We start from the raw sequence: 11755 nt of genomic DNA, 5'->3' as shown, positions 1-11755 counted from the left end.
CAAAGTTATGCTAAGGCAGTTGAAAAGATATGAGAAGGTCACTGGTCAAAGAATTAATAGAGACAAGAGTATGTTTTTAACTTCTTCTACTGCTTGTGCAGGAACTCACAGTAGAATCAAAAGCATGACAAATTTTAAAGCTGGAAGTTTCCCCTTTACATAACTTGGCTGTCCCATTTACACATGGAGGAAAAAGATCACCTACTTTGCTGAAATTACATCTAAGATCCTTAAAAGGATTGGAGGATGGCAAGGTAAGTTTCTTTCTCAAGGGGGAAAGGCTGTAATTATACAGCAGGTTTTACAGTCCCAAACTATGCATCTTTTGGTTGCAATCTCACCTCCCAAAACAGTAATCACTCAAATTGAAAAATATTTATCCAATTTCTTTTGGGGGCAAATGGAGGGGAAAAACAAATACCATTGGAGTTCCTGGCAGAATCTTTGCTACCCCAAGGAGGAAGGGGGAGTTAGTTTTAAATCCTTAGCTGATATATAAAATTCCTTTATTTTTAAAAGATGGTGGAGGTTTAGAACCAACTCTAGTCTTTGGGCTGAATTTTTGAAATCCAAATACTGTGTTAGAGTTAATTCTATTGCCAGAAGCTGGAGCTCTAGCCAATCACAGAGCTGGAAAGAACCTCTTAATTGTAGAGCTACAGCCGAGCCTCATATGCTTTGGAAAATAAATAGTGGCTCATCTTTTTTCTGGTGGGATAGCTGGACAGGACTTGGTCCACTTGCTGTATTCCTTCAAAAAGGTACTATGCCAGGTAATACTTTGGTCAATGAATTCATTCATGAGAACAAAAGGGATACAGAGAAGTTGTTAAACACTGTCCCTGCCCCCCTTCATAATCTTATTGAGAGGATTCATATCAATGATCCTAGTAAGCCTGATACTTGTATTTGGACCATCAATAGTGATGGAAAATTTACTTGTGCTTCTCCCAGAGAACTTACCAGAAAGAGGAAGGACACTAATGATACTCTCAATAATCTTTGGTATAAACGTTTACCTTTCAAAATAGCTTTCCTTAATTGGAGAGTTATGAGAAAGAAGTTACCATTGGATGATATTGTCTCTAAATTTGGCCAGAATATTGTTTCCAGATGCAACTGTTGTCCAAATCCTCAATCTGAAACTTTAGATCACTTGTTTGTGCATGGTGATATTGCTAAAAATATTTGGCAATACTTTGCTAATTCTCTGGGCATCAAAATTTCTAATGTACATACTAAGAATCTGGTTTGGAGCTAGTGGGCTGGTGAGAATGTCAATCCTTTACACAGAACTATCAGTAAAAGTCTCCCCATGATAATCAACTGGGAATTGTGGAAAAGGAGAGGTGCACGCAGGTATGGCCAGAAATCTTATTCAGTCTATAAAATTGTAAATCAAGTTATTTTTCAAGTCAAAATTATGTTATATAAACACTTTACACAGATTAACCTTCATTTGTCTTGGAGAGATATTTGTGTCATTGTAGATAATTACAGGAATCAAATTAGTAGCTGTCTAATGTATTGGGATAGGCCAATAACTCAGCAATTCAAGATTAACACTGATGGCAGCTCTTTGATACAAATGAAGAAAGCAGGAGCAGGAGGTATTAGAAGAAACAAGGAAGGGAGGATGATACTAGCATACTCAGAGTATTTGGAATTTTGCAGCAATAACCGTGCTGAGATTGAAGCTGCATTGATTGGGTTGAAATACAGTTCCTCTCTAGGCCTAAACAATATCATATTTGAGATGGACTCTAAACTCATGGTGGTGTAGAAAACACAGTACAAGAAGTAATAAAAAGCTGAGCTTTATTGATCTTTTTGTACGTGTATATCATGTATACAAAGGCTATATTTATAGCCTTATTCTGCCGCCTTTACAATGTGGTATTCCTACTAGGATTCTAACTCTACTTCTACTAGGATGCTAATTTACCTTAATTAACAATTTCCTTAATTACAATCTTCCTTAATTACAAAGTATATTTATACACATTGTATACTAGGTCGTATACTGTTGTATTGTGCATGCATGCAACTTGCATGAACTGCTACTTTGTGCATTGCTTGTATCTTCAACTACAACATCTTCAACAGGTGGACATGATCAAAGGCAACAACACTCCTCCATGGATGTTTCAACATATGATTGAAGAGGTTTAAGAGTGGCTCAACAAACTTGGAGGAACAGTACAACATTGCTATAGAGAAGCCAATACTGTAGCAGATATCCTCTCTAAACAAGGATCAATACAAGGCATTTCAAGTGTCTTTCAGGACTTGCAGAACCTTCCTAAAGCTGCTGTTGGAGCATATAGACTAGACAAATGTGGCATGGCTAACTTTAGGATTAGAAAAAGGAAATCCAAGATCGAATAATGTATTAGGAACAAATGATGAATCTGATTTATAAACAGATTCACCATTTGTTCTTTACTACTTTTGTGAGCTTAGAAGCACCGGAGGAATCCCTTTCATCTGGCAGGGCAAGTTTATCTGTCTCTGCAGAATAGTTACTACGTAAAGATTCCTTTGTCAATAATAAAAAGAAAATTTTAGTTAAAAAATATATATATATATATATATATAAATGAGCATAAGAAAACAATTCATCCTATACGTAGTTTCGACAAAATAGTGAATCGACACCAAAACGGGGCACCTGTAGGGGTCACCATGTAAATAAACTTAAATCGAAGGGTACTAACGAAATTTACAAATTTGTCGTCAAGTCCCTCACACTCTCACTATAAACACTTTAAGGCGGGAAAAATAGGAAAGGAGAATTCACACAGAGAAATTAAAATGAAGATGTCAAATTCAAAGTCCGGTAGAGATTTACAAAGCTTGCTTCAAGCTATCAAATCTTCAGTTGTAAGCGTTACATTGCATTTAGATTTTACTTTCCTACTAATTTTAATCTCAATAATTTTCTAGAAGTTAATTTTCTAAAATTTCGTTATTGTGAGTTTCATTTTGATGAAATTGCTTTGAAAACAGTGTAGATTTTTTTTTAGGGTTTACTTTCAGTAATTATTTTACTAGATTATACTCATTTCCGACTCTTTGGGGCCCTAAGTTGACTATAGAGAACATTGACTAATATCAAGTTTAGTCATTTGATTCAATCGTTGTATCATTTCCTCATCACATTTTTATAAGTTACCTTGTTTTTTTCATAAGTTTATTTACTTAATTTCATTATTATGAGGTTTAGTTTGTTTATCTTTTAAGTTATTCTAAATGCGAGGCAGGATTTGTTGTTCGATGTTCTTGTTTGTAGATAATGCGTTGAGTCTGTGCGAAATTATAAAGTTGTTAGTGAACCTTCTCAAGTAAACAACATGTAGAAATTTCAGTTTCTTCATGGAAGCATTTGTATCTTAATACTTTTTCTGCGAAACATATATTGTTCTAGTTTATTAAGTTGTAAGTTCACCTATCTTAACTGTGAATGTGTTGGTTCATTGAAGGAAACTGGTAAGATTTGCAATAATTACAAACCCCGTCACCTGCATCCATTTTTTTTTTTTTGATGACACGGGAACCCGCAACCGCTATCCTTCGGGTGCACACAGGGTAAACCTAGCTCCTGTGCAATAGCTCGCAAACCACACAGGAGGGGTAACCCGCACTAAGCAAGTCCCGTGTGACAAGCTCGACCCGGAAGGCAAATACCCTACTGTCGTAAGTAGGGGGTTTCGAACCTAAGACCTCCATTATGAAAGCCCCATGCTCAATCAATTGAGCCACCCTTGCAGGTACCTGCATCCATTTCCCCCATTCAAGAATTTGATAAGTAAAGATAAGCGAGTCTTATAAGATTTCCTGTTCTTCTCTTTTACTTCTATTTGTTAGCTTGGATTGAAAAAGCCCCTCCTATCCAAAGTTACATAGACATCCAACCTGTACCTGGCATCGTATAGAATCTCCATTTAAACCGCATGGATAAGAGTCCCACAAATCACCTTATCATAGCATTAATTGTAATGTGTAAACAAATCTAGTTTGTTTTATAGGCCCCAAAATATTAATAGAAACTAGCTCAATTCTATGAACTAATAAAGTTCATATGAGGTTGCAAAGTAGGGACTTCTGATTGGAACATAAAAGTTGTATAGGCTGATATGGAGGAGGAGGAATTGAATGAAATACATTTGATTTAGAAAGAATGAGCATTCTAACTCCTAAGGGAAAATATTCCTGTCTTTATCTTTGTTTTTGAAAGTTCGGCCGAGTTGAGGCCACGTCTTCTGTATTATAAAAACAAATGGGAAACGCTCAAGATTTTTCTTCAAGCTGGTAGATGTTTGCAGTTTTTGCTCTTATATAAGCTTGTTATAACTTGGTTTCTAAATTTCCACTGAGAGTTTGGTTACCTAGATATGGCATTTTCCGTGAACATTGTTCCACCCGACTAATGTACTCTAATTTTTTTGTTCTTTTTGGATGCTTTCTATATTTGTTATTTCTTTTTCTTCTTGATGGCTTTCACTATGTTAAACGTTTTCTTGGATCATAACTAATAACTCTTATCTTTTTGCGAATCTTAAGCTATTCCTTGATATAATTTGCTAGTTATTTACATCCTAAGTTTGATTCGATGTTGTCCTTTCTATCCCACAGGTTGTTGAGAATCGTGTTGAATTGCTTGATGAACTTGGTGAGCTAGATTTAAGAGAGAAATCAGAAGTGGCTTCTCTTATAGAATCCTTACAAGTATCCTGATGACTATTAGACATACTTTTCTTGATTTCACAGTGGAATGTGTGGATTAATTGGATTGAGAAAAGAAGAATTTAGTTTTCCATTTCAAAAAAAAAAAAAAAAAGAGAGAAAAGGAGAATTCAGTTTGCTGTCTTTAAAGAGTCAATAACTGGCAATTAGGTTGTGGTTTTATCATTGCCACTGGTATAGTAATTCCACATTCCAGTTACAAGAGATGATTTTCTGTAATCACATGGAGACTACAAGACACAGCTGATCTGCCTAGGTTTGAGAAATGATTTTCCATGTTCTTCTTTACTGTTGTTTAACTTGTTTATATTTTGTAAGCAAACAGAACTCCTGTATACTGTATAAATGTTTTGTTAGAACGAATACATGGAAGCTACACAAAAACAAGTCAATTGCTCTTACTCTTCATGTTTTATGAATGATGTTACAAACAAATATATGTATTTATGGAATATCTAGATCTCATTCTTCTGGTTCGGTAAAACAGCTAGTTTGATCTCATTTTAGTAGCTGCTCTTTTGATCTACCTTAACATTTTACTGGACACTCTGGGAAGACTTTACCTGTCTCGACATTTCTCAATGCAAATTGAACAAAACCATTTTGCACGTGGCTGCAAAGTATCTGCCATCAGACATATCTGCATGCCTAGGCCAGTTTATAGGCCTAGGAGCCAAAGTAAGTTTTGTTTCATTCCTCTTATCCTTATTATAATCAGTGTTCATGATTATACATATTGCTTATATTGAGTTCTTAATCATTAGGCTGCTGTATGGTGTAAAAAGCATCTACAGATGACACTCATGTCGACTCACGACTCACCTGAAGAAGAACATAGTAGCCTCTTTTATCAGGTCAAGTCATTACTTTTTAGTATACTAAAACAATGTCACTGATAATTCCGGATTTGGTTTTCTGTTTCAAAGTGAGGTTCTGATCTATCCTTTGTGTTCTTGAGTTATAGTTGCAATTTTATTTATTTGAGTTTGAACTTTGTATCATAGTCGGCACCTGCATAACAATCAGAAGATTATAATTCCTTCTCTTGTGAAAGCAGTGAAGGTACCTTTTTCTGTAACTTTCATTATTTCCCTAGCATGTAAACCTTTTTTTTCTTTTTAGTTATGAATTTTTTTCCATTCTAACTTTGAAAAACCCACTGCATTTTTAGTTACGGAGTCTACTGTGGCAATGTTAAGTAATAGCAAGCAAATGCAGTCAACTAAACAAAACTGACCATATCATCTGTAACACTTTAAACTGAACTGGAACACATGAGTTTACCTGTTGATACCATTATTCTTGTTTGTTGTGTCATGAAGCTGATTCATTTAAGTAATTGGCTAAACACCTAAACTGAACTGTGCAAAGGGGAAGGCCCTTGTCGATTCTGTGGTCATGTTTTTAGCATTAGACATTTAGCTGGTGCTTGTTTTATGTGCCTCTGCATTACCTTAAAATGCAAGTTTTGTTATCTTCGAAATGCATGTAATGTCTCCAACAAGGCTATCAAGTTGTACTTTTCTAACAGATCTTTCTTTTTTATCAGTTGCTATTGGATTTTCTTGGCTACTCTGCCTCTATTTTCGCAGCTTTGACCAGATACCCCATTGCGGTGGACAAGGGGTTAATGTCTATTGTTGAAAATTTCATCTTGGAGGAATTAAACCTCACAAAGGATTGTATTTTAGCTGTGAAGGTATTGATTTCTAATTTAAATTGGTTCTCGTGTCGTGTTTCAGGTGAATACTCTTATTTTAGCCCTTTCCCCTCTTCTATTAAGCACAAGTCTGTCTTACTCCAAAAATGTCATGATACTCTCCTATCATGGAACTAAAATTGTTATTTGTGAAACTCTAATTTCTGCCATTACGATGCTGACACCTACTGCAGAACCTTTTATTTGTCCAAGTATCTGCCACCATGACCATTGTAGCAGTTTGGTACTCAAGTTAAGCTTTTATTATATTAGCCATTTTTTATCTCAAACACTTGTCAAATGTTTGCCATTTTCATAGTATTAACAGCAATAGGGTGCATGTCACTTGGCAATTATTTTGAGTAATGGGAACTCAAGAAATTGCTTGAATTCATTGGACTCCTCATACAAATATAAATTGAGAGATCTTGTCTAAACCTACCAAAAGTTGGTTGAAAACCATATTCTTGAATTGAAAAACAATTGTCAACTAAATTCCAGCAGATAAACTTCCCATAAAATCATAATATTGAATTTAACCATACATTGAAGAATGAACACAATACAGGGCTTGGTCGTACCACTTATCAAAAATGATTAAAAGAAAGCAGTCATACCACCTTTTCAGTATCACTCATATTCTATTCCCATCTTTTCCTTCTTAACGACCTCTAGCAAATCTGATTCAGGAAATGCTTTCTTTCTCTCATAAGTAGGTGTAATAGTTAAAACATGCTGATTGCTGAATACATGTGTCGGTTATGCAGTGGAGATAAAAGTTTGAACTGTTCAACTGTTTTCTGTTATTATCTTTACTGCTCTAAGCTCTAGTGATTATCTCCAGGCAATTCCCTCATTTGGTTCAGACGTGCAGAAAATTGCATTGGAAGTTCTAGATGCATCGATACGATTATGTAAGGTATATTCCCATGGCATAAACTGGGATTCTTACCTTAATATGATGAAGGAGGAAAGAAAAGTTGTGGATAATGAAGAGGCTGGAAGTGCAGATCATGTTAACAAGATAATGAAATTTACGGTTGAGAAGTTGTGTGAGTTAGGCATCCTTGCAGCTAATGATGGAGGGAATCTTGTGAGCTTAATTAATTTGTCATGGAAAGGTGTAGTTAATATACTTCAGCTTGGCAAGGGATCTTTGGCTGTAAAGTTGAATGTAGGAGACATCATTCTGACTCTTATTTCTCTGGCTAATGGTTCTTTGAGATGTGCGGCTGAGACTTGGTCATCCCCATCGAAAGAAGCAGTTTCTGCAACGGAAGCTAGAAGAGTGTTTCTTCCGGTCAAGTTTTACCTGATTAATGCTGTAAGGATTATCTCTCAGTACCCATCTGAGGCATTTCATGTGTTCAAAGATATAATATTATCTGTCATAATGATCTCAACCTTCAGAATATTCCTTATTAAAGACGAGCTGCTCAAATTTGCCGGTGACACAATTTCAGAAATCCTGGAGCCGACATCCTTTCATATGCTTAACTCTTTCCTTAATTCAGCTCAAGTGAAATCAGAGCAGAAGTTTCAAATTTTGAACTGGTTGTTTGGCGATGATACTGATTTAGATAATGTTCCTCTAGGATGCAGTTCTAATGAAGCTAGTGGAATGAGTGCAATATTTTCTGTGAGTTCTGGCACTATGCAGGGAGAAAAGGTACTGTTTATTGGTCGAGTAGCCTTGTTCGTTAATCTTCTAAAAAACTCACCTGATCTTGAAGATGATGCAAGACTAGGGATGGCTAGAAATCTTGGATGGTTATTGTGCATCTTTACTGATGGTGATGTGTATTCTTCCATTCTTGTCTTGGAACTTCCTACTATGTCTCGTATTAGTCAAAAACAAGAATCTGATGAGCCCCTCTTCCATTTCATTATTAATGCCTTGAAAACCTTCATGATAGTTACCTCTTCGAGTCAAGCTTGGTGTGAAATAGAGTCTTTCCTTCTTGAAAACCTTTTTCATCCTCACTTTCTTTGTCGTGAGATTGTTACTGAACTTTGGTGCTTTATCTCACGTCACGCTGAGAAAGTTGTGGTAGATGACATTATTGAAAAGTTCTGCTCATTAATGAAGTATGCAGAAGCTCCTGACTTTGCACTAAATCCTGACAGTCCAGTCAGAAAAATGGCGAGATTTCTCTGTGTGCTGGTTACATGTGGTCCAAATTCTATGGTAGATAAAGTTTATAATACAGTTGTTGGATATAACACATCACGCTATTCATCAATTACTTACTTAGCCCTGCTTATGGAGGGCTTCCCACTAAATTCACTTTCAGAAAAATTGAGAAGTGAGGCAAAGCAAATAATTTTAACTCAATACTTTGACTTCCTTGAGAATTTTGGTGGTAAACTACCGAGAGAAGGAGGGTCTGCCATTTTTGGTGCTCCAGTTTTTGCTGTTTCTGCCGCTCTGCAGTTTAGGTATGTGATCAGCTCCTTTTGCATGAATTGGCTAATTCTCTCAAACTTAATAGGCATTTAGCTTTTGGCTGAGCCCCAAATGTCTATTCTTGTTAAACCAGCATAGAATGTTGAAATCTACAGTTTTAAGCTTATTCTGGAACAGTGCTACTGTTTAAACTTTATTATATTATCTGCACTCAATGATAAAACAAAAGACTAAGAAAGTTTGTGTTTTAGTGATAAAGCAAATGACTAACAAGGTTAGTGTTTTTGTTGGCCACGCTTTATAATTGTTACAAATGTAACTTTACGAGACATTATCTATGCTTTTAATATTGATGTTCAAGTTACCAACCTAGATTCCCGATGTTGTTTTTTTAAAATTTTTTTTTTCCTTGTTGCAGCCTAATCAGCATATCAGATCCTGAGATGAAGACTATAAAGTTCCTTGTTGCTATTATTCACAAGTACAGAGATTGTTCAGACATCAAAATAAAGGATAAGTACCGCAGGCTTCTTAGTGAGACACTAGGAATCATTTCTAACATGAAGCATTTGTATACTTCCAATGAGATGGACGAAGTCATTTTGGCCCTTCAGAACCTCTTCATCTCTGGACCAGCGTTATCAGATGGAAAATCATTTCAATGCAAACCAAACTTGTCATCTTTTATGGCTGGCCTTGGTCACATTGAATTGGAAGACCAAGAGGACAATGCAGTGAGTTCAGCTGTATGGGAGCTGTACCACATGTTGCTTAGAGAGCAGCATTGGGCGCTTGTTCACCTCACTATCACAGCCTTTGGATATTTTGCTGCACGCACTACTTGTAATCAGCTCTGGCGATATGTGCCTCAAGATGCAGCTCTTTCGCTTGATCTGGAAACAGGAAAAGAAGCTGACGAGGAGAGATTTATGTCTGAACTGAAAGCATTTCTTGAGAAGGAAACAGCATGTCCAAAGATAAAACCGTGTCCTAACATGGTTTACATGTTTGCTATAGATGGTCAAATGCTGAAAGAGACCTTTAAAAAGATAAAAGATGTTGATCCAAAGCTTATGGTCTGTGAGCCCATGGACGTTGACAATGAAAAGCAACCCAATAGAAAAAGAAAATTTCCTGATAGAGTTACCAAAGGAGTGGAATTACTGAGAGATGGCATGAAGGTTATGGGTGATGCTCTTTCTGAGTGGCAGCATAACCAATTCGATTCCACTGATATGCGAGACAAGTTCTTGACTCACTTTTCTCACCTGGAAGATGTGGTTACCCACTTGGTGAGCCTAGCTAATAGTGGTTAACTTCTACAGGTATGGTTCACATCTGCAGTGACTGATGCAACTTATAATCAGGTATTTGCATTGGACTTAATCTGTTATGGATAAAGGTTCATCTCTACGATTGTCTATAATTCCTTTAAGTTTAGTTTTGGATGAACTCAGCATAGCACGGTATTATTTTCTTAGTGTACTTGTATTTACATGTAAGTGAAGCAAGTCCAGAATTGACGAAGTTATACACTTCTAACATATCTAGAGAGCAACCAAAAGTACGTGCACACTGTTGGAGCATCGTGTTGAAATCTCTCGACTGTATATGGGGATTGAAAGATTTTTCCGATAATTTTTATTCAGTTATTGGTATCGCGACAAATCTTTTTCCATAGCAATGAGTGCACATTTGTTAAGTTTGTCAATAAGTCTATTGTTATTCTTATTCCTTTGTCCTTGGAAAACTTTGTAAGACCAACAAGGTTCCCAGCATATCTAATCAAATAACTAGAATCAACTCGCTGAATATGTTGCAATTGATTGAAGCACTACTTTGATATGGAAAAAAGAAAAAAAAAAAAAGAATGTAAGTCTTTCTTTCTAGTTGTAAGGCAATGCCTTTTTAACTTGAGAGGTGGATTTTGTTCGCGTATCCCTGACATTGGTTCAATGAGGTTGTGTAGGCCTTAGATATTTATCATATAAAGGCATTACTGTGAACCCAAACAAAGCCAAAAGCAGGAATCTCATTTTACTCGTAGAACTTCAATATCATTAGCCCTCAAGAATAAGCATTATATCCAAATAATGATATGTGATAGAGTATCTCTGTATTTCGAAGCTGTGAAACTGGTACAGGGTAACTAGACCTTAAGCACATATTAAAAATGTATAGGGAGACAAAGGATCTCCTTGACGGACTAGTAATAATAGTTGAAGTGGTGAAATTGTTTTTTTTTTTTTTTTTTTTAATTCCATTGGGTTAAGAATCTGAAAACTTGAAAGACGAGTTAAAAACTTGCAATAAAACGTTAAAATACACCGATATATAGTGTCACAAAAAAGTTTGTTACTTACTTTCTTTGACAATTACTTTGATCAATTCCTAGTGCTACACTTCAGATATTAATGTCTTCTTTTGAACAATGTATTTAGAGATCTAGAAATTCGTATTTTTGTCTTAGTAGTATATAAAAATTTGTTTAAGCAATACATCGAAGCAGAAACTACCAAATATTATTCACCAGTTGAACAAAATAGTTTTTTTAAAGAAGGGAAACATCATATATAGGATCAGCACCGAGGTTGTGCTTAAACCATATTTACAATTCAAAAGCAACCAGACCGTGTAGCTTTCGATCTTACAAGGAATCTACAATGTCAAGTATAAGTTTTGCATTGTCCGCAAAGCTTTCATTACATCAAAAACGAAATAACAACAGATAGTTGTAGCTATCTTCAAAACATCTTCCATTTCTTTCCTTCCATATAGTCCACCATATACATGCAGTGATGCAGGTACTATCTTCCACCACTTCTTCCGTCCCACACACCCATTGCTATAATTCCAACATATTAGGAGATCACAAGTAGTCTTTGGCATGATTCACCTGAGCC

General features: G+C 35.9%; 2 protein-coding genes across 4 annotated transcripts; both read left to right on the top strand.

Annotated features, from left to right (window-relative positions):
• The first annotated feature begins 246 nt into the window (after positions 1-246).
• Positions 247-1783, top strand: LOC132611633 (uncharacterized). Its single transcript, XM_060326035.1, has 3 exons — positions 247-254; positions 586-1231; positions 1448-1783. The coding sequence occupies exons 1-3, from the start codon at positions 247-249 to the stop codon at positions 1781-1783; spliced, it is 990 nt and encodes a 329-aa protein (XP_060182018.1).
• Positions 1784-2673: 890 nt separating this feature from the next.
• LOC132610333 (uncharacterized) lies at positions 2674-10678 on the top strand. Of its 3 annotated transcripts, XM_060324633.1 has the most exons (7): positions 2674-2883; positions 4636-4728; positions 5290-5424; positions 5511-5600; positions 6296-6445; positions 7290-8884; positions 9271-10678. In XM_060324633.1, exons 1-7 carry the CDS (start codon positions 2815-2817, stop codon positions 10166-10168), a joined length of 3030 nt encoding a protein of 1009 aa, XP_060180616.1. In that variant the 5' UTR covers positions 2674-2814; the 3' UTR covers positions 10169-10678. The 3 variants fall into 3 exon arrangements, with proteins under 3 accessions (XP_060180616.1, XP_060180617.1, XP_060180618.1); XM_060324634.1 differs by lacking the exon at positions 2674-2883 and having other exon boundaries at positions 5303-5424; XM_060324635.1 differs by lacking the exon at positions 2674-2883 and having other exon boundaries at positions 5303-5424; positions 5511-5808.
• The last annotated feature ends 1077 nt before the right edge of the window (positions 10679-11755 follow it).

The sequence above is a fragment of the Lycium barbarum genome, chromosome 9 (genome assembly GCF_019175385.1).
Source record: "Lycium barbarum isolate Lr01 chromosome 9, ASM1917538v2, whole genome shotgun sequence".
In the NCBI taxonomy this organism is placed as follows: domain Eukaryota; kingdom Viridiplantae; phylum Streptophyta; class Magnoliopsida; order Solanales; family Solanaceae; genus Lycium; species Lycium barbarum.
This window is presented reverse-complemented; position numbering and strand designations above follow the sequence as displayed.